General features: G+C 44.2%; 1 protein-coding gene across 1 annotated transcript; it reads right to left on the bottom strand.

Annotated features, from left to right (window-relative positions):
- Positions 1-1,831: 1,831 nt before the first annotated feature.
- fbxo33 (F-box protein 33) lies at positions 1,832-21,931 on the bottom strand (the record flags this gene model as incomplete). The annotated part of the gene is made up of 6 exons (XM_083633321.1): positions 1,832-2,097; positions 3,370-3,670; positions 10,258-10,466; positions 13,096-13,256; positions 13,844-13,954; positions 21,504-21,931. 6 exons carry the CDS (start codon positions 21,929-21,931, stop codon positions 1,832-1,834), a joined length of 1,476 nt encoding a protein of 491 aa, XP_083489447.1.
- Between the last annotated feature and the right edge of the window lie 1,931 nt (positions 21,932-23,862).

Below are 23,862 nucleotides of genomic sequence, written 5' to 3'. Positions count from 1 at the left end.
TGCCTACAGAATACTGATTTAGTGTCAGTGTGGGCTTAATCAGGAATTAGAGATAGCCCCTGGGTTTTCTCAAAACACATGGATATATATGGCATTATGGAATGAAAACCCCTTTGATCTTTACAATAACGCACACCTCTTTGTAGGTTTTTATGTACTTGCATTTCAGAGCTCTTCATATAATGAGTACACTCCTTTTCTTTTGTATGATGTCATGGTTCCCATCTGCAGCCATTTTGCATTCCTGCAAATATGGTTTAATTTGTTTGGGGACACCAAATGGCAGGAGTGACATACTTCATATAAAATGGCTCTGGAATCATCACTACTACTCGGAAAGTCTTGCTCTCTATAGGAGAGCGAAGGCAATGTCACTAAAGCAGCCATATTCACCCCGAAAACACAAAGTACATGCTAAACACACAACCCGCTAACTACAGGTCAGAGCAGAACAGAGTGGGGGTGAGGGAATTGTGTGTGGTGGTGTCTGGTGCGTAATAGTATAATTTGGCTCTGACAGATCAGTCAGAAGACAAGGCTTCCTATCTAGTCAACTAGTGAGGGTCCCTAGCAAGTCAACAAGTGAGTGAGCAGGGTTGGAAATGAGGACCACAGTCAACGACAAAGACACTTTCGCCAGTTTGCCCCATGGCTGCCATGCCGCTGCTTCTTCTTTTCTAGAATGTACGCGTCTGCGGCAAAAATGTAACAATGTTCTCCGTAACACCACCAGGGGGAGGTGCTCAAAATCTTTAAAACCAGTTGGCATCGAAACGCCCGTCACGTAGCTTACAATGACCATGAATCGGATATCATGGCACAGACATGGCTGCTGCTGAAAACTGCAATTAAAAACTGGTTAGCCACCAGCTGCTCTCAGCCATGTTTACAGTGAAATTCCCACCCTGCTGTCAAGGCTCTCTAACTAGTGAGCAAGCGCACAAGGAGCTCCCTCAGAGTAACAGAAGAAGCAGCTGAGGTTGCCTTACACAGGAAGGAATCCATCGGTTAGTTGACAAACTCCACTTCTGCTAGAGTGGAGTGGACAGACTGACACGGAGCAAAGATTTAAAAAAAAAAAGAAGAGAAAAACTAGTTTCACAACTAAAGCCAGTAGCTTGTGTCAGAACACACAACCTCTCCCACCCCACTCCCGCCCCCAAATCTCCCTCCCACACACCCCTCTCCCACCAATCAATCACTCAAGCCGCCTGCCTTTCCCATTCGAGTTGTGAACAGGATAGTAATATAGCTGTATTTAAATATACACAGAGCCTATACAGGCAGGGGAAACAGCACACAGGAAAAACAAGATCACTCTATACACAGAACAGGGAGAGGAGAGGAAAAACAATCAAATAAAAAAGGATGAAAAAAAAAATCGAAGTTACATTATACAGAGGCTTGGGAAGTTATTACGGTGAAGGGAGGACATTTAACTCTGAATGCATGTTGTAGGCAAGACCAGACCAGACTGGGCCAGGCCAGACAAGGAAGGGGGGGGGGGGGGGGGATATTTCAAGAAGCAGGAAAATAAAAAATAAAATTCCTCATGAAATGAGCTCTAAAGTATTCTTCGAGGGGAGAGATCATGGATTGGTAGGACATCCAGAAAGAACCAATATCTAAGTGTCATTTGTAAAATGATTAAATCTGTCCACTGGTTTGGGTTTAGGTGTCAGGTCTAACTTAGGATGTCAGCCTGTTTTAGAGGTCTGAGCTGGCCTGGCTGGTTCTGTCTGGCCCAGTCTGTCGCACTTTAACGCACTTTAGGCTGTGTTGTGTTGGATTTGCCCTCCCCATGTTTAGGCTGTGTTGTGTTGGATCTGCCCTACATGCCCATGCTGAAAGCCTGCAGCTCGCGGTGGAAGTGCTGGGTGGGTTCGGATAGAACCAGGTTGGAATCCAGGCATGGGTGCCAGACGCGGCCCAGCCCCAGCGACACCTCCTTGTGCAGGTTGTGGACCGGGTCGCCCTCCACATACACCAACTGGTCTTGGTCAAAGTCGATGCTCTCATCAGACACAGCCAAGACGCGAAGACTGGAACCTCGAAGTCGAGAAATGGCCACCAGGTTATGGGACCAGACTGTGTAGCCTAGAGACAGATGGGGTGAGGTAGGTTGGAATATTTTTTGCTAATTTCAGTAGTTAATAATGATGCAACAATGTTCTTTCAAAGTGACAGTGGCCTTGAACCAAAATGTAATAGGTTCAGAATGAACAAATGAATGAATGGCATTTGTGTATTTGGGATTGGGCCTTTCTTTTATTACTAGCAACCAGTCACATGTCCCACATGGTTGATCACTCAGTCACATGTCCCACATGGTTGATCACTCAGTCACATGTCCCACATGGTTGATCACTCAGTCACATGTCCCACATGGTTGATCACTCAGTCACATGTCCCACATGGTTGATCACTCAGTCACATGTCCCACATGGTTGATCACCCAGTCACATGTCCCACATGGTTGATCACTCAGTCACATGTCCCACATGGTTGATCACCCAGTCACATGTCCCACATGGTTGATCACCCAGTCACATGTCCCACATGGTTGATCACTCAGTCACATGTCCCACATGGTTGATCACCCAGTCACATGTCCCACATGGTTGATCACCCAGTCACATGTCCCACATGGTTGATCACCCAGTCACATGTCCCACATGGTTGATCACCCAGTCACATGTCCCACATGGTTGATCACTCAGTCAAATGGAACTTCGACCTAATTCCAGTTAAACAAAATGCGTGTCAATCTGTAATTGAAGGATGCACTCACAAAATGAGATGAGTGGTTTTTAAAATTTTTGAGACCGAGGCACACCAAAGGGCAAGACAAAATCTCAAGGCACACCTGTACTGTATATCCGTGCAAAATAGCCTCTATAACACGTGTTATCACTCTTATCACTCTGTATTTTTATTTTTATTTACTAATGCCAAATACAATTTGACCAACAACAATATTACTAATTAAATATTTATTTAACAAAATAATTCAGGAATTAATTTGAAACTTTGAAACTTTGGGACTGAAAAGAGGGAGAGACAGAAAAGTGAGTGTGAGAGTGTGAGAGTGTGTGTGTGTGTGTGTGTGTGTGTGTGTGTGTGTGTGTGTGTGTGTGTGTGTGTGTGTCCCTCACATATTTCTCTTGTTTAAGGTTATCCCCAAAATATTTGTTGGGGTATATAATTTGCGTCTGTATTGGGAAATGAGTGCGTACAAAGTGTAGTGGATTATTTAAAAAATGCGTCACCATGTCTGAGATGTTGTCTCCCACACAGGAAACTGCTTTTCTGTAGATATTGCATCTAACCAAACGTTAACATGCAAAGCTAAGCCCAGTTTTCACTCACCGTGAATCACCAGCACGGCCAGCTGAGTACACCTCCATGCCAGGAGGACCAGCGGGTCTTCGTTGCGATTGACGCTGAGGTCAGGAAAGTCGGCATCGTTGTCCCTCAGGAGCAGGAAGTGAGTCAGTGTTTTGTTGTACTGCTGGGAGATGAGCTCCAGGGTGGCGTCGGTCACCAGGGTGCTGTAGCTGTCCAGGTGCAGGCGCTCCAGAGGAAGGCTGGGCTTCAGCACCCGGAGGAGATCTGAGCTGTCCACCTCCAGGGCCATGATGTACACTCGCAGGTTGGCACTCACACGAACCTGAGGACAGGAGGAGATGAACTTGACTCCTGTCCACATGGAGCCTGCCACTTAGTCAAACCTGAAGGAGAGCTGAACCAGGGATTCCGTTAGCCAGCAATTGCCGGCTTTTAGCGGGTATTTGTTGCCGTGGGCCGGCAAATTAAAAGGTCACCGGCCCCTGTATGTTGAGTGTTGGTGAAAAAGAAAAATATAGCAGACGCTTTCGTTAGTGTAGAGCGCCGTTTAAAAGCCACACAAGCAGCATCAGTCCCGCCGGCCAGCGCTGGACCCGCTGTGAGGAAACACACAGGAGGAAACCGAAATGTCATAAAAGACATCCCTTGCTAGGCCAGTCCTTTTTTTAATTGAGATCATGCAACGACAAGTAGCCTACTTCAGGCCAGCAAGACGGCAGGAAAGAAACAGAAGCGTGCCTGCCGCCATCAAAAGCGAAAGCGACCCGACGTAGGCTGTCAATTTAGCGGAGGTAAAAAGCCTTTTTACCTACTCGGGCGAATCAATCAATCAATCAATCAATGGCTCGCGCTTGGTTCGTATGATGAGGAGATGAATCAAAATGCTTACCACAAATAAAGCCGCATGGGAGCCGAGAACGAGTGCAGGAGAGCTGCCGCAGGTGCCAGGTATGGAGTGGGAGAGATTAACTCATTGAGTGCCATGGACGAGTATGTTCGTCATTTCGTTTAGTAACGTAGAGTGCCAAGGACGAGTATGTTCGTCAATTGCGTTTTTTGACGGTGGGACGTGGATCAAAGCATCAGGCATCTCCTGTACAAATATGGGAGCTATTGAAGGTGTATAACCTATTTTACGGACTCATTAGGTGGCGACAGTGCTATCCAGATTACAGAAAGGTCCGGAAAACTGCAGGAAAAAGCCGTGATCAAAGAGAAACCGATGCATGCTGCAGCCAGAGCCATATAGATTGCTCTGTCTGCAGCTGAAGTTGGCTGCGAACATCAGTCAATCCGCGCCCACAACTGAGCTCCTCTGCCTCTGTCTGTCTGTCTGCATATAGTTTCTCCACGCGATTACCCGCCAGAAAGGCAGCACCCGACGCCGAAGGGCCAAACCTTTCCCTGCAGTCCCGTTTGGCATTTCCTTGTCGCGCTGGGAGCCGCCCAGCGCAAAAACGGAGGCTCCGAAAATAGACTGGGTGCGTGTGGGGAGGAGTTTGCAGCTGAGGGGGGGAGAGGGGGGTGGGGCACGCAGGCTCCACAGAACTACACCACGTCACTACATCAGAAAATATTAGCTAGAGTCAGTGAATGTGCTTGAAATGCTTCATTTCACAAAAGGCTGAATATCTCAGCTTATAATTTGAAACCTGTCTTTTTGCTCAAAACAGCCTATCTTCTCCGGCTCATAACTAAAGAACGGAAAATGGTATCAATAAACTTTTTTTTGCAGATGATAGAAGAGAGTATCCTCGTTCTTTGTGCGTGTTCGGTGTTTACATAGTAATATCACACAATATTCTGTGGGCCTCGAGAAATCACTGAAAACGCTCTGAAACTCTGGCACTGGGAGCTTCCGTTCTCCAAAAGTGGCTGGCACTCAATGAGTTAAGGTGCGTAGCCTATTGCTGGGGATTCAAGTTGTGTGCTGTCTGCACTGACACTGTCGCACTTATTACTTTTAGCTAACGCTACGTTGTTTTTTCATCAAGGCAATGTCCAGAAGATATGGGTTCATGAGTGTCTGCAAATGGAGATAGATAGGCTACAGTAGGAGCATGCATGCATGTTGTCTGTTTCAATAACGAAAGCGTCCTTACCGAGAACGACGTGCCGACCAATTAAATATTCTTGCTGCGAAATCGGCCTCTTAATGACAACACTGGAATAAATATGATCGACTACGACTATAGAGGCTATAAAGAATAGACTATAGAGAAATAAATTGATTCAAAACGTTTATTTAGGAAACATAGTGGCTGGTAAATATTCGATAGGGCCGGAATTTTGGAACGTTACCGGCTGCACTGGCCGTCTGGGAAAATGTCTAGCGGAATCCCTGAGCTGAACCTGAGGACAGGAGATCAACTTGACTCCTGTCCACATGGAGGCTGCCACTTAGTCAAACCTGAAGGAGAGTCCCTGAACCTGAGGACAGGAGATCAACTTGACTCCTGTCGGGGTCATCCCTATGTTCCCCGGGTCCTATGTTCCCCGGGTCCTATGTTCCCCGCTTTTCCCAAATAGGGTCCTATGTTCCCCGCTATGTTCCCTGGGAGAGGTTAGGTTTTGGGTTAGGGTCTGGGGGAGGTTAGGTTTAGGCGTGGGGGGTGGGAGAGGTTAGGTTTTTGGGTTAGGGTCTGGGGGAGGTTAGGTTTAGGGTTAGTGAAAAACGGGGAATATAGAACCCGGGGAACATAGACATGATCCCCTCCTGTCCACATGGAGGCTGCCACTTAGTCAAACCTGAAGGAGGCCCTGGACAATTCTGCATTTTTGTCTATTCTTGCGGTAAACGTCTGGCATGTTGTTGCTAAGTTGCTTAGCAACAAACCTCCAGCTCGCATCGCTATCATATGTGTCACGCCAAACTCAATACAAAAATCTGTCAGTTTACTGTTGTCTTGCTTATCACTAAATCAAGTCAAGTCAAGTTTATTTGTATAGCCGTAATTCACAAGCATGTCTCAGAGGGCTTCAGAGAGAATATGTCTAACTAAATCTAGCTGACACAGCAATAACTCAGGGCTTAAGTGGGCTATAAATGGGTCATTTTTTGTTTTGCTTAGGTCTCAGTTTTTTTGTATTCCATTTGCCCTATCTCAACATGAAATGACAAAATTATTGGCTTCAGGTCCAAGAAAAAAGTGTGCAGGGCACAAATCCAAGATGACCACCGTTTTCCCTGAAAAATCACATTTCTAGCCATAACTTTGTCATTTCTGGGTCTTTTTACTTGGTTGTGGTGTCTAACCCTATGTTTTGGGGGTCAAGCAATCTAGTTATGCATCTAGAAGTAGTCACAAACCATCATATATTGAGTTAATACATACTTTTGACCAAATTTACCCTTCTTTACCTCAATTTTGAACCATGCCCGTAGACCTAATATTTATTGGTAAATTTTAGAAAAAACAGACAACAGGTTAAATTTGACATACCATAATAATATTAATAGCAACCCTACACTGCTAATTATTACCAACATTTCACAACATTTAACTTATTTCACTACAAAATACTGTATGGTGAATTTTATTGTGAAATAGGCCCTCCGCTGTAATAAGTCAACATTACTGTAATCACATGAGGGAGATGGGAAGACAACATCCCTAGAAGAACAGTTTGACTTGATTCTAGAGGAAGCTGGGGTCCACAAGTCATTTAGCCTCTACAAAGAGAGATGCTTTACTAGACTTGGATACGAGGCAGGTGCAGTCTATGATTGCATTCCCTACATCAAACAGCTACTTGAGACACTGCTAAATAATCTTCTTGTTCGAGCATGCAACATTTACCTTGAGAAAGACTTCAAAGCACTTGCTAATTTTACGTACAGGGTGACAATGCCCTTCCTCAACTGCGTTGAGACAGCAAGCCAGGATTTGCTGGTTGACATGCTTCCCAAGCTCTGCAGTGACCTTGCTGACAGCTGACAGCCTTAGTTATCATGTAGAGTGGACACATGTAAAAATGGAAGACAATGCTCCACAAAGTGATCTTGATCACCTTCTTCTTGGAGAGATGTGTCCAGGCCGCGAAAGGAGTAGAATTGCAGTGCAAACATGAGTATTAGGATGTTGATCCTGATGCTGTATGAGCAACTCCTCTCTATACACTGACTGCAGACCAACGGAAAAACCCGCCCACAAACAACCTGAATGCAGAGAGGTACTTGTCCAAGTGTGGATATCTTGCTGCCCAGTCAGCCCAACACTCACATAGGATGTTCAAGGCAAAGGGGATCAAAGATGACCTTTATGCTAACAGATAGACATGGCAGTGAAGTTGAGCAGTCAACCACAGCTGTCCTTAAACACCTAGATGCAATGGAGGTGACATGGAGTAACAAACAGAAAGAGAAGAAGAAACAGGTTGAGAGAGAACCTGCAAAAGAAAGTGAGGGCCAATGATTTTGTTGAAAACTTCTTGTGAAGTGCAAAGAACATGGAGGGCCTATTTAATAGATGTAATAGGCCCTATTACATCTGTTACTACTCACTCAAGTGAAGGCACTTGTCCTTATGAAGTCACCTGAGCTGAAGGCTTACTTGAGGCAAGAGATCCAATACCAGAGAGTTATCCGAAAAAGAGATGATTGAGAACCTAATTGTGCTCCTCGGGGATGATTACCAAGCTGAGGTGGTATTTCCTTGTGAGGAGGAGGAGCCAGAAAGGCAGAGGGGATCTCTCAGGAAGAACTTATGCTCCAGCCCAACCAATCACTTGCTGTCATTTGGGATGAGGGTATATTGGGTTTTACCTGGATGATAATGGGGATGGAGCCTTCCGTGTGGATCACCTGATGCACGTTGCTACCGGAGATTAAATTTGGCAGCGACCACATGGCACTGATGACATCCAGGACACTATCGGGCAGCAGGTTGTGCCTGTGGCAGTTTCAAGAGCCTGGGACTTTATAGGAGTAAACTGTTATGTTTTAAGCAATGCCCCTGAAATTGAAGTGAAATATGCTAATTAAGGTGAAAAAATAGGTAAATTTGGTCAAAAAAGGTATTAACTCAATATCTGATGGTTTGTAACTATTTCTAGATGCATAAATAGATTGCTTGACCCCAAAAACATAGGGTTAGACACTAAAACCAAGTAAAAAGACCCAAAAATGACAAAGTTATGGCTAAAAATTTGATTTTTCAGGGAAAACGGCGGTCATCTAGGATTTGTGCCCTGCACACTTTTTTCTTGGACCCCAGGCCAAAAAATTTGTCATTTCATGTTGAGATAGGTCAAATGGAATTAAAAAAAACTCAGACCTAATAAAAATGACCAAAAAAGTGTTTTTGACCTCTGTATAGCCCACTCCTACTTCAAGCTGAAAATATTTTAACTTTTCAGAAAGACGCTGGTGTCGGCTGCTCCTTTTCTGGTAACTAATCATATGGAAAAACTATCGCTACAGAGACAGAACGGCTCAATTGTGGCAGCAGATCGGCTAGACACTTAATATTTCTGGTGAGTGTTGTGCTTACTGCTTTTAATAGCATAGCCTACCTGTGTTATTAGCTTGCTAGCTGTCAGCTATCAAGCTGAACTAACATTACTTGCAGACTGCTTCCTTGTATATTGTGCGCTGGGATCAGCGTTCCCCAGTGCACTCCCAGCGTTTAACGTCGGAAAAAGACGCTAGGTGGACACAGGCCCTTAACCTGTAGTTTATGCACACCTGAGTATAAATTACTATGGCTTTTGTCATTGTGTTTTATTTGCAGACTAGGAGCCATAGGCTTTTGGTTATATCAAAGCCTTTATTTTTAGGCCGGCGACGGCCTCTTTATTAGGGTTTGTCCGCTCATTCTGTCACGGATCCTGTCATGGATTTACAAGCCGATTTGGCTTTGGCCAATCCTGGCGTGTTCCGCCCCCAAATCGAGTAGGATTCAGCGTATTGTGGTGCTACGCGGGTGACAGCCGCAGGTAGCCCTTACCTACGTTAACTAACGATATCCTGGAATGCGATTTTAACGAGCCAGTTGCATTTCTTTGCATTCTTAGACATTACCGTTTGCTTTATTTTGGATGTTACATACAATTGCCCAAGTTATGGGGTAGAAATTCTGCAAAGTTACATGCAATAGGCAGCCATTTTCTCCATTTCGAGAGTCGAGCGAGGCCCCGCAAGGCAGACCTCCGCAGATCACGTGCGCACTCCGCGCTGGGGCAGATGCTTTTATAGTCAGAACGGCAGCCAAGTGATCATCATGTTACATTGTACAATGGTAATAGTGAGAACAGCCCATGAAAAGTCACAATGAAACGCTACTGTGTGGTTCTCCACATGGGGTCCGGTGACCACCAGGGGTCTTTGAGCGGCTTCGACGGGGTCCCCAGCAAATGGATGGACTGTTAAACTTCACCATTATTTACAAGAAGGAAGAAGCTAACAATTAGAGAATGTATAAGAATGGCTCTCTACTGACATTTTTGTGTGTGTATGTATTGTATTCTTGTCTCCTTGCTTGATGTTTTTGTCTCCAGCTTTCTGTGGAGCACCTTGTTACAAACCCGTTTGTTGAGTGCTCTGCAAATAAACCTGACTCAATATGACACCTCAAGTACAAACGGGCAAAAATCTATTTCTGTCTCTGGAATAAAAAGCAAAAAGTATTCGTTTGGAGTTTTGAATATGCTGATTATGAATATGTCCTGCTCAGTATGAGATAAATACCTGAACTGTAATTTAAATTGTGCATACCAGTGATAATCAGTGGCAGCAGCATATGAATAATTATTTGTCTATGTAGTAATAGGCTTTTTCTTTGTGGAAACATATGATTGCGCAATCCAGCTATTAGCGGTGAGAGTGCAACATTGGATTAAAACGGTTACTGCTATAAATAGTTTAATTGGGACAATATGTACTTTGGGAACCACCAGTTATTACATTACCAATGCCTTCCAGTCATCCTCGGTGGCTGTCCCTTCTAAATGCTTGAACTCCAGGGCGGCGCTGTTGAGCAGCAGGGAGAGGCGATGCAGCGGGGCGCGGCGTGGAGATGCCAGCAGACCACACAGCTCCGAGGTCAGATCACAGAAATCCAGAGCCAGAGATTGCAGGTTAGAGAGACGATCCAACTCTGATGGCGAGATGAGCGGACCTGACGTTGGGTTAGGTGAGATGAGGGAAAAAGAGAGATGTTAGTGACTGTCTTGAAAAGTGCTATACAAATATAATGTATTGTCACGACTACTGCAGACACACACACTAGGGGTCGCCAATATATCGACAGTATCCACCTTATTTCTGGCTGCCATGATGCCTATGGGTTTTTCTTCCGGTGTGATCCTCCCAGCCTTGTTGCTGACAGCTTGACACCCGTCTGGGCGAGCGGATCAGGTTGGCTATATTTCTAACGTTCTCTATCTATCTCTGATACACTGAAAATACTGGGAGGCGGGCCATAGCGTCTCTGTCGATGATTTGATTCGACAGTTCTGGGCACTGGCGTTGGCGTTGGCCAATCCTGGCGTGTTCCACCCCCAAATCGATTGTGTTCTGGCGCAAAGCGAGTGGGTTTCAGGACGAAACAGTCTCGAGCCAACTACGTTATCTGGAGCAGCGCAGTAAATACAATATTCCTGGAATGCAAGTTTAACTAAACAGTTACATGTCCTCTGCATTCTACATCATGAAGACATTACCATTTGTTTACATACTTATTGGCCAAGTTATGTTAGTTTATGGGGGAGGAATTCTGCCAGCTAAAGAAGGGAGTATAGCCTGCAGAGTTTTCAAATAAACCGTTTTAGGAAATGGCAAGCTGCAACAATCAGGTCACTTAAACCAGACCTTGTACCCATAATTATTTTTTACAGCGGGGCATTCAAAAATAAGGTGGATTGATATTGTTGATTATTGATATATGTAATATTATGATTTTTTCCCCCCCAACAGTGTATTTATTATTTTCATTTAACACATTTAAACAACAATATAAAATACAATACAAACATCCCATACATATACCACCTCCCTCCCCTCCCCACAATAACACAACACAAAACAAAAACACAAAACAAACGGAAACATAACAAACTAGAACGACCGCAACGCGGACTTATGCCTCCGCCATTAGTTCATTCTGGAGTCCAAATCGCCATTTGAGGCAAATTGGAAGAGATTCCGTCAAGGCGCTCCTGTGATGTTGCGTTACAGAGCTTGGAAATTGGGTGTGTGAGGTCACAGTGACCTTGAACTTTGACCACCAAAATGTAATCAGTTCATCCTTGAGTCCAAGTCGATGTTTGAGACAAGTTTGATTAAATTCCGTCAAGGCATTCCTGAGATATCGCGTTAACAAGCTTGAAAATGGCGTTGGAGAGCTCACCTTGACCTTTGACCACCAAAATCTAATCAGTTCATCCTTGACTCCAAGTCGATGTTTGAGACAAGTTTGATTAAATTCCGTCAAGGCATTCCTGAGATATCGCGTTAACAAGCTTGAAAATGGCGTTCGAGAGGTCACAGTGACCTTGACCTTTGACCTTTGACCACCAAAATCTAATCAGATCATCCTTGAGTCTAAGTCGATGTTTGAGGCAAATTTGATGAAATTCCGTCCAGGCGTTCCTCAGATATCGCGTTAACAAGCTTGAAAATGGCGTTCGAGAGGTCACAGTGACCTTGACCTTTGACCTTTGACCACCAAAATCTAATCAGATCATCCTTGAGTCTAAGTCGATGTTTGAGGCAAATTTGATGAAATTCCGTCCAGGCGTTCCTCAGATATCGCGTTAACAAACATCGTACGGACGGACGGACAGCCGTACGGACAGCCGTACGTACGTACGGACGGACAACCCGGATCCATAATGCCTCCGGCCTGGCTATCGCCGGCGGAGGCATAAAAACACACCAACATACAGGCCTTGTTTGATATTATGATTATTGATATGAGACTAGATATCATCTTAGATTTTGGATATCGTAATATTGTGTTAAGTGTTGTCTTTTCCTGGTTTTAAAGGCTGCATTACAGTAAAGTCATGTCATTTTCAGAACTTGCCAGACCTTTCTAGCTGTTCTATTATTTGCCTTTACCCTCATTATATCCACATTACTGGTGATTATCAAAAATCTCACCATGAAAAATGTGTTGTGAAAACACCAATAGTCATCCCTACAATATTGTCGGAATATCGATATTGAGGTATTTGGTCAGGTCTTATTTTGTTCCGTTTACATTTTTATTATTATTTGCACAGTTGTATATCTTGTTAAGCAGGAGAGGAAATATAGGCTACATAATCTTCTATAAATTGTCATTTACATGTTGATATATTGTGCAGCTGTATATTTTAAAACGGGGAAGGAAGCTCTCTCTTTGAATTTTGTTTTGAACACAGTCTTGTTTTAATGAAAGTGACATCTCACATTGACCTACCTTTGACCAACTGAACATTTTGCTCACACAAAAGCTGAACCAAGGCAGTCTTCAAAGATTTAAAAAAGCTTTAATATAAATGCTTAGTCCATTACTGGACAAATTAAAAAGCAAACATGTTTCGGCCACACACGGCTTTCTTTGAAGACTGCCTTGGTTCAGCTTTTTTGATTACTTAATGTTACCCCTTTTTGGACCAAAGAGCACCTTCTCAGTCTGCCCTCACCTGCATGGAACGCCGCTGCCCTCCTATCATTATATATATATTGTGTATCGTTATTCAGCATAAAAATACTGAGATATGATTTTTGGTCCGTATGGCCCAGCCCTAACACACACATACCCAGCTGATGGTCCAGTAGACTGAGGTGCTGCAGGGTCCCAGCTGAAGAGTTTGACAGGCAGGCTAAAGAGCAGGGAGTCACCAGACCCAGCATGAAGCTACAGGACAGCCACCTCAGCTGCCTGCTGTTCGACAACAGCTCCATGTACAACTGCTGAATTCTGCAGAGAGAGGAGGGCAGAGGGAATGAAGAGAGAGAGGGGGGAGGAGGGCAGAGGGAATGAAGAGAGGGGGAGGAATTATCTTTATTGACTACAGGTTTCTCTAATTTCAATCTAAGAGAATTATAAGATGCGTATGCCAATTCAAATCAAATTTAGGTAAATTTCACTTCAAAAATAACCCTGAAGAGCTTTAAAGGGGGGGGGGGGGGGTGGGGGCAGCAGCAGTATCAAGGTATACATTTGTGCAAAGAGGGAGATTGACCACCAATTCAATTCATTTAATTCAGTCAATATCTATGAGAATGCATTTATCCATTGTTGAATGATACCGTTATTTAATTTGTAATCAATTATTCATTAATTATCCTATTGCAGACAGCCCCTCACTTTCACTTTCTGATTTATGTGTGGTGCTGATGGACAGCTCCTTTTATCATGGAATAAAAAGTGCTCTGAGAACACATGATTTGACGTCCATACTGTTTACGGTCGGATGTGGGTCCGAAGTGGGCCTTGAGTGGGAAAAGGTTGGGAACCGCTGCATAGAACATTACTGTATTGTCTGGAGAGATAATCTATCTTACTCTTTGATCTTCTTGTCCCCCTGGTGAATCTGGTGTATGTATGAGCTGTCCAGCAGACCCTCTTCATGAAGGTTACAGGTGTCTCCGTACAGACTCAGCTTCTGGAGGTTTCTAAGGAAGCAGAGGGAGGAAGAGAGAAAAGAGACGAGAAGGACTGTCACTTAGCACTAGACCAGTGATCCTCACAATTTTTTCGATGAGGACAAAGTCAATAGGAGAGCCACTCTTACACCTTAGTTCTTAAACACCAAAAGCCACCCCAACAAAGCACATCTGCCTACCATTTTTTGTGTTTTATTGTTTTCCATATATATATATATATACGGTATATCAGTGGCGGCAGTGTGCGAACTATACTGTGGCTTTCGGGGGAGCCGACTTTTTTCACAGGGGGGGGGCACTACAGCCGCTGTCCGAAGGGCGGCGGCCGAAATTTGAGGCAATTTGAAGGCCAATTTAGGGGTATAACTCATTTTAAATCAGCACACTCAAAGACATGGATACAGCTTGTCGTGTTCCACTTTTCTCTCCAGGAGAGAAAAGCGCGCAGAGAGGGAGGGAGGGTGAGAGAGCACAGAAAGGCTTCTCCATATACACTGCATCTACAAGAACATGATATCTCTGCCCAACACTTTTATCCACTCCATAACGCACATGTCCCACTCACTGTGAAGTTCCTGACGCATCTCACAAACAGTCCTCCATATGCGGGAGGACTCAGAGGTATTCCAGCTTCACGTCGTCACTTTTTCCACATCTGCGTTTGAAGTAGAAGCGACTTGTTGTTGTTCAACTGACGGCTGCTTTCTTCGTGAATGTAAAGTTTGTCAAACTGCCTTGTTTTCTTTTTTACATCTTGCTGTTGTTTTAAATCTGACCTGACCGCGTGAGTGACGTTTGATTTGCACCTGCGCCGCCACGCTTCGATGTGGTGATGATAAGAATAACATGCATGTCGGTATAGGGGCTTACAGTGAATTTGACAGTGATTGAGCACACTCTGAATCATACGATTAAAATAGCGTAATTTTACGCATTATTCACTATGAAGGTACAGAAAAAGAAATAGAAAATACATGGGGTAATATATATTAGTCAATAATTTAGAGACCCCCCCAAATTTCACAAGTCATGCTTTCAGGGGGTCTACTATTTCTTTAAGGGGAGCCAAAGCCCCCCCAGCTCCCCCGTAGTTCGCACCCTGAGTGGCGGCTCCTGAGCTTGAAAGCAAGGGAGGACTGTGTGGGCGTTTTTTTATTTTTTATTTTTTATTTAGAGGAATATCTCATTTTAATTTAGCATTAGGATTAGACTGTTGTGATGTCATTATTCAGTTTTAACCATCAATAATTGTTCCTTTTCTCATTATTTCATTTCTCAGAGTAAATACTTGATACAGAATCAGTAAATACTGACTTATAGTGACAATATCACAGCCTGAAATCACTAAGGCAGTAAGCTCCTTGGGAAGATAGACTACAGTAGCATTCTGCACTGGCCAGACTGGGTGTCCAACTAGCTGCTAGTTTACAAAAGACAGCTGTTTTTGACAAGTATTGAGATAGCTGCTAGCTTCTGGCTGTCAGGTTGGCTGCCAAGATGCTCTAGCTAGCTAATAGACAGCACAGTAAGATTGTCAACAATACATTTTAGCTCACTTAAATTCCATGCTGGGTAAATCTCCCAGAATCTGGTTTAGCAATTAGCAAAAGCCTGTATGTTAGCTCACGATGCTAACGTCATTGGAACTGCTAATAACGTTAGCATCGCAAGCTAACTAGCAGTAGCGCGCTACTTATCAAACCAGGCTTCTTCCTTTTTTAGCACAGTAGCTAACTAGTAGGGAGCCAGATCACTTGTCTGCTGCAGTTGAAAGTAGGGGTGCACCGATCGATCGGCAAGCAATCTGTATCGGCCGATATTGACCTCAAATATGCGATCGGCGATCGGCAATTTTTTCATTAAGGTTTTTTTTTTTTTTAAATAAAAAAAAAGCCCTATCACTAATCAGGCTTTCCAACGATATAAAATACAATGCCAATTGGTATTATTAAAGGGGAGAAATAATCGAGCCAAAATAACGTTTCCAAACTTTCTTTGAGGAGTTTATATATCGGTGATCGGTGATCGGTGATCGGTAATCGGTCATCGGTCGATGATCGGTTGGGCAGATATTTCCCATAGGCGATCGGCAATCGGTGGCAAAAAACGTGATCGGTGCACCCCTAGTTGAAAGTAGCTGTATCTTCCACATACAAACCATAGTCTGACACATTTAATCCCATTTGCATGACTCTTGTCATGGCTTTGGCCAGCTAGCTAGCTGGTCACATTATGACCACTGACCAGAGAGCCAACGCTACTGTAGCTCTGATGACTGGATGCAGCGGCAGTCCTGAGCCCTGCCCGCCTGCCTGAGTCTGGTTCTCATTGGTCAGGGCTGATGTCAATCATTGCAGGGAGGCATTCCTATAAGGCCTGCATGGCTCCACTGTTGCGCAATCTTGGAAGCTCTGTCACCATGGCTGTACACTCACTACGCTGTGTGGAAGCTCTGTCACCGTGGCTGTACGCTCACTACGCTGTGTGTGTGCCCAGCACACACAGCACACAGGGGCGGTTGGGGATTTCAAAAGAGAAGGCAGTGCTTATTAGGGATGTTCATTTTTTACAAAATGAATGCCTATGGCAGAAAATACGAAAGACAACGTGTTCTCCTCAATGAACTCTTTATTTCAATGTGTCTCCTCTCCAACACTGCTGTCCCCGGCGCATGCCGGTGTGAATTTCCCATGTTTAAAACAGTTTTGTTGGCACAAAGGCCCGTGCCCAGCCAGAAAACTAGAGACTATATGAAGCTCCACCTCACGTTAGTCGGCTGTGCAATGGAGTGGGGCGAGGAGTAACGAATTCCACCCAAACCTAGTCCAAAAAAAAAAAAAAAAAAAAAATCTTTTTTTTTTTAATAATTAAAAAATCGATCCAAATGCCACAGGATCGATTCCAATCCTTAACGATCGATTATCGATTTTCGATAATTGATGAACATCCCTAGTGCTTATACCAGGTTTGGCTTTAACCACTTTCACTTCAAAACAACAGGAGGCAGATTTCACTATTAGTTCAAACTTAGCTACTTTTGTTTTTGTGAAAACTAGCTTACTACTGGTACTGCAGATGTTTGAGTTTTCTTTCATCACGCACAAAATGATGATTCCAAAGCTGCCCTGCTCCTTGTTGCACTACTGCAGTTGAGAGCCCTTAATTTGCTGCTTCCCAAAATAGATGAACAAAAGCATGTTGGCAACAATCAAACAAAAGCGTCTGCCAAATGACGTAATGTAATGTAATGATCTACATATTATGTGATACTTTATAAATTCAATGCAACCCATTTCCTATCAATCACGTGAGCCTCGTGCTTCATGTGCAGCTACTTAGTGTGCAAGCTGGAGGAATGAGTGAGAAGTATGCAAACCTCTAAACAAGGAACAGTGAGTTATCTCTCCTCAGACCGCTGCATTAGTTGATTAAAAAGAGTTTTTTCATTCACTGTGATGTGACAGCAAAATTGCAGCTATAAGTGACAGCTGGCAAATGATTTGTTTTGCTCAGTGCTGCTAATCAGGCTGCAACTAACAATATAAAAAAAGTGCAGCTGTCCGAGTATGGTTTATGACTATGACATACTGCTAAAAGAAATCACACCAGGGCAAATGTTCTTATGTATTCTGTGCTGGTGATATTATTTTTTCCCGGGTTAGAGCTCCCAGCCGTCACAGCGCTCAACAGCGCCACTCTGGCCGAAAGCTCGGTAAGAAATTATGTGACTGGCACAGAATTAGGATAAAAAGAGGCATTTATGAGCAGCATCGAGCTTTCAAACCCCTCCGTCGAGAAACAATGAACCCTTCTGATCTAGTAGGTGGCTTTGAAATGTTTCTGTGACACTTGTAAATACGTGCATATCGCTGATTTAGACAGCTTGAGAACGAGAGTCGCAGGGAAGTCTATGTACGGATTAGGGACTGTTATACGGCCGATGATGAAATCCTATGTGGACATACAGTTATGAAAGGAGCTAAGTTTAGCCTACAGTATCTGTCCAACTCGTATTGTCTCCAATCAATCACCTTGACCCCGCAGCTGAGTTTTGAATGTTTTGTGCAGTCCATAACATTACACAATGCACGGTATGCATACTTGAAATGATGGTTATGTAAACAAAGCGGAAAACGTGCATCAGAAACATTTCCTCTCTTCCCTCTGCCTGCCTCAGACCTCAGACCAGCTGCCAGACACACCCCCTGCCTGATGCTCCAGATTACCGTAAAATACTGAGAATTCAGAAAAACATACATGGCTCCTACGTTGTTCTATATAAAAAGAAATAGAGTCCGCACACTGCTCAACTTGCTCCCAGTTGATTTATTTTTTATAAAAATAAATCAAGTCGAGCAGTGTGCGGACTTTATTTCTTTTTATATGTTTCATTGCTTTTGTCCTGCACCTGCAATTTGAGTGGATGTGCGCGCTCTACTTTTTATATATTCCTACGTTGTTCTACCCATAGTCTCTCCCCAGACTCAAATATTACGTTGAATCGCTGCACTCCACATACTACATAAGTGAGTCTGTGCCACTTCACAGCCACTGCTGGTTTTGGAAGGCGGGTTGAAATTGAATGAGTGACAGGTCATAGCATCGATGAGAGAGCGGTTCAAAAAATGGGCTGCGTCTCTCGTGTCGTCTAATCGCAAAGTCATTACTGATTTGGGAGGACTGAATCCATCACTGGTCAAGTGAACGGTTCCCTAACCAGCCGGCTGAGGGAAAGTGTCCAAGACCCAGAGAGAGCTCTGCAGCATGCAGTAACATAGTGTATCTTGGGGAGATAGAAAATGAAATTCATTGTGTTTTACTGCCCTCTATATGATGACCTGAGACACACAATGTATGAAAAAGTGTTTGTTGTTCACCCTGAAGCTTTTTGGTTACAGGATGTGCCTAGACTTGAATTTTTCTTTAATAAGAGAGTCTTTGATATAGCTCAATTTATTACTAATGCCTGGGAAAGAAGAAAAAATATGCTGTTTGTATAGGTTTGTAATGAATATGTTCTATTTTTCTATATGACACCATGTGTCCTTTTGTTTGTTATCTTGCATTCTGAAATATGGAAGCTTAAGTATTGTAAACCACAGTTTTGTATCTGCTTTTGTCGCGTCTCACAAGCCCATATGGGCTGGGCACCATTGGTGTGTGACACGTAAATAAATAAAGAAATCAATCAATCATCAATCAATGTATCAGCGTAAGAACTCTCATGGGTCTGGCGTTGAGACTATTCTACCCATTAGCCGCCTGCATTTAGTTCATTTTTACCCATGCCCCAACCCCGTAATTTACATAAGTGTATTTGTTTTACCCATTACACTAATTTTGTGCAGGTACCCAGCGGGTACCCAACCAGGACTCTGACCTAGGGGTAGGTAAATCCCAAATACAGGCAGTTTCTGAAACTACCAAAGTTCCCAAAAGGAAGGCAGCTAACCCCTTTGCTCCTCTATATTCATTCAACAGTGAAACTCATATTAGGAATAGCAGGACTGATAGCAGGAGACCAAACCAAAGGTCTCAGAACCAAACCCACCCACAGCTGCAGAACATTCTGGCTCTCTCTGGGCCCAAACACAAAGGTTGCTGATCTGTTTCTGCTAGGTCTCCAAATGACAAGAAAGAACAGCATTATGCTGTAATGAGCTGCGGTGCCGATGCCAGGCTAAATTTCGCAGTACCCAGCGAGCATTTTTCGGTTGAAAAGACGTTTAAAAAACGTTTAGGGTCAACGTTGAAAATACGCGCAAGGAAGGTTTGAAAGTGAAAGTTTTTTCACCCACTATTTGCAGACGTTTATTGAACGTTCAGATTTAGACCATATTTCACCAGCATCTTAAATTAAAAATTCGGGAGCGCACACGGGATTCGAACCCCGATCTCCCACGTGCAAGCCACTGCGCTCTGCCTCGTGAGCTATGGATTTACTTATACTACACAGAGAGCCGGGCATATATATACTCTATCTCGCACACAACTTAGACTACACACAATTGTCAACGATTGGGAGGACAAGTTATTTTATGTGATGCGTACGAGACTATCATATTATGTAACAGACTAAAATTATGTTGTGTGTGTGTGTGCATCTGTAGTCTGTAGGCTGTATGGCTTCAGAGGTTAACAGAGAGTTAACTTTAACACGAGAGACTCAGGGGGTACACAGAGCCTCGTATACAGTATGTTACAATCATAGATATATAGTTACAATAACATTAGCGTGCCCAGAGCACCTCGTTCCGCACTTGGTGCAGACCGGTGCAGACTTGCTTTGGTCTAGTCAGTCACAGCTACATGCGCGTTGCTGCAGGAACTGAATTCATTATTTTACAGTATTGCGCTAAACTATTAACCATAGTTGTGTCATGGAAGCTTTTTGCTGGCACCACATACCCTATATAGTCCCATATTTATGATATTCCATGTGACATAAAATGCGTTGAAATGTAGTTTTCGTGTAGACGAGATTTCAACTCTCAGTTACACAATAAAATGGACAAATGCCAATTCACACACTATCAATATTGTCTCTATTCCAAACTACAACAAATGTTTTAACAATATGATGAACCAAATTGTGTTTTTTTACACGTTGACGTTGTAACCGCATTTTAGCCGGTTGAAAAGAGGGTGAAATTAGGTCTTAGACGTTCAAACCCAATATCACCCAGATTTAAACTAAAAATCAACGTTGAAAAAACGTTTTGTGCTCGCTGGGTAGGTTGGTTTCTAGGCTGACAATGTTTGAAAACTGCTCAATGGGAAACATAAGAGAACAGTAAAGCATTCAGCCCCCTCAGCAGAACGAAGACATGATCCGCACCGCTCTGGATGTGTGTGCCAGTTCAATACAACAAAGAACTGTGGAGAATAATACAGAATGTAGGAGATCTTTTCATAGAGGGGTGGCTCTGCAGTGCACTGAAGTTAGAAAGTTACAGTATGAACCTTGCAATCCCATTTGAGTTTAGGCGTTTGACAGAATGGCCACTTCCACAAAAATTGAGCCAGGCAGCCAGATATTCTGTAACGTTATACAGCACACAGGGAGATACAGTATGTACTCTATGCCACAACAGGCCAAAGCTATATATCTACGTGCCAGTGCTGATATCAGCAATTCACAGCCAACAAAGCTTTCTCTAGGCACAAACAGCTCTGCATTGTTGTTGCTGGTATGAAAACCAATGCAACATAGAAAAATAGGGCAGGCTAAAAAAGAAACGCAGACAAGCGTTTGACTTCACAGTGAGGTATGAGTATACGGCTTATTATGCTGCAAATGTAATAACAGACAGCGGTAAACATAAAAAAACACTGTTAGATGGGGCTAACGTTAGCCACACTGCAAAGACACGACCCGATTACGTAAACTGTCAGGGTTTGTTTGTAGCTACCAAGCTAACGTCAGCTAGCTGACAGCTTGCTGTGCTACGCACCAAATACTCTTCATAACATTATGGAGAAGCTCTTGCTTGCGTTTTTCTGAAATTATATCAAAGCAAACACCCAGGTAGACATTTTTATGTCGAATTTAAGCTACCTGTTGTTTCGGATGCTGGCGAGCACACACAGCACCTGATCCAAATAGGTCGCCATCGCGTCTTTCCATCGCTCGGAAAACTGCGGCTCATTCTCTGTAGTTCCACCGGGAGGCCGCTCCATCCTGCCGGAGGACGGGCCGTGGTTCAGCGGGCTCAGGTAGCCTTCCACCGGGGCGAGCTCCAGCTGCAGCTCCCGCACGAACGAGCCGAACTTCCGCATGAGGAACTCCAGCCTCGGGGTCCCGTTGCAGCCGCCACCTATCCGCAGCTTGAGCTCGGTCCACAGGGCAGGGTAGAAGAGACACTCCCTCCAGCGGGTGCAGACGGCCGAGGCCCGCAGCTTGTCTCGGTCAGACAGAAAGGAGAAGATGTGGACGATGAGCTCGCTGGGCAAAGCCATGGCTCCGACACCCCCGCACAGAGCCATGGCGAGCTATCTAGGCAAGACAGTCACCCAGAAATATGAAAGGAATAGTTACAACCGTTTTTAAAATCGGTGCTGCAACGGGGAGTATCGGTTACGCTGCTCGCTCTCGGTAAAAACAAACCGTTTTTTCAGCTTTGCCTTCAATACTACCGGACTACACCACTTCTTCTCAGTGCGTGGGGAACAAAACAATGGCCACCAACAGTTCATACGAAAATAGGGTCATGTCTCGTTATTTGTTTGACAATATGCCAATTTCTCCACTTTCAACCATGCGAGGAATTATTTTACGATAATTTCAGCAGTGTTGGTGATGTGTGGCTGTCAAGCGATTTTTCAAGATGGTTTCGTCCTTATGGCTTGTTATTTTTGCCATACCGCCGTGTTCCGCAGGAGGGCGGTGTTTCTCTGCAGCAAACACACTGGAGGAGCCCAACATGTGATCTTTATTTTGGAAATCTAGACACACACCCCTCCAATCTCCCCTGTTCCAAATATAGACACATAACACTACATCCTAGGCTAGAGCACAGCGGTTACATGCTGCCACTCCGACGTGCTGCCACTCCGACGTTCTGCCACTCCGAAATATCGGCACTCAGAAAGGGGGTCTATATTCCCCGTTTTTCACTAACCTCTCCCAGCCCCCACGCCAAACCTAACCTCCCCCCATGCCTAAACCTAACCTCCCCCAGACCCTAACCCAAAACCTAACCTCTCCCACCCCCACGCCTAAACCTAAGGTCGGCATTGCGGCTTCTAAGGTGAACGACCGCCAGTCCGAATAATGGAAGTTAACGTTCGGAGTGGCAGCATGTCGGAAAGGCGGAGGAACCCCAGCCATAAATCAACCCCCGTAAAAGGAGCATGCAGGTGGGTGAGTCGGATGAGGCACGTGCTGTGTGCATGCTCATGTCACAGGTTAAAGTCCAGCTCATTATCTTGTCATCTGCCATCTAGACGGGGTGTGTGTGTGTGTGTGTGTGTGTGTGTGTGTGTGTGTGTGTGTGTGTGTGTGTGTGTGTGTGTGTGTGTGTGTGTGTGTGTGTTTCAGGACAAAACTCACTGGCCATCTGCTCGTTAAAGAGTATGGCAACTTGGCAAGTGCTAGCCTCAACGCAAGACTCATCAGTCAGTGATGAGTCTCGCATTGCTAGGCAAGTGCTAGCCAGGGCCGGTTCGTGCATATAGGCGACTTTAGGCGCCACCTTGTGGGGGCGGCAAGATGAGGCAGACAAAACAAACAAACCCACACAATAAAACCAAAATAAAATAATGTGGTTTGTGGTTGCTGGTTGGTTGGTCACATTTTCTGCCGTATAGACCAAATCAGCGGGATGTTTACATTTACTTCCGGGTACCCCTGAGGTCCACACATTATAATGGCGGTGGACGGCACAAACTGACGTGTTGAAGACAAAAACAGACAAAGAAGACAAAAATGGTTCGTCCGTGTTGTGTTGTTGTTTAATATCATTCATAACAACACTTTCACTAATGTTAGTGGAGACCAGACTAGCTAATTTACCTGTTGGACCAGACCAGAGTAGACTTGAAGCTAAATTAAATTAACTTGGCGTCAGTAGCTCTGTCTGTAATAACCTCGCGTCACCAGGCTCTTCTCACGAGTCTGCAAAAAAAACAGCGAGTTTGACAGACAAACAAACGTTATTAGCTAGCTAACACTACATAAAACAAACACAGAAGAAAGGCTAGATACGTCGGACAAGCATGTTTACCAACCGTTTAACCATTTAAATTGAAAGTAGTCGGCCGAAAACAGCGAGAGGGTTTGACAGCATTTATTTGACAACACGCACATTTAAACCTGCCGCCTTCCCCAAGTGGTACCCGGAAGTAAATTTGTTTACATGGTGACGTCACGGTGATTTGGTCTATAGTCATTTGCTGAGGAATGGGTCAATGTGGCG

Source organism: Poromitra crassiceps (assembly GCF_964638095.1).
Source record: "Poromitra crassiceps genome assembly, chromosome: 3".
NCBI classification, from domain to species: Eukaryota; Metazoa; Chordata; class Actinopteri; order Beryciformes; family Melamphaidae; genus Poromitra; species Poromitra crassiceps.
The sequence above is the reverse complement of the archived record's forward strand: the minus strand, read 5'-3'. Positions and strand labels throughout refer to the sequence as shown.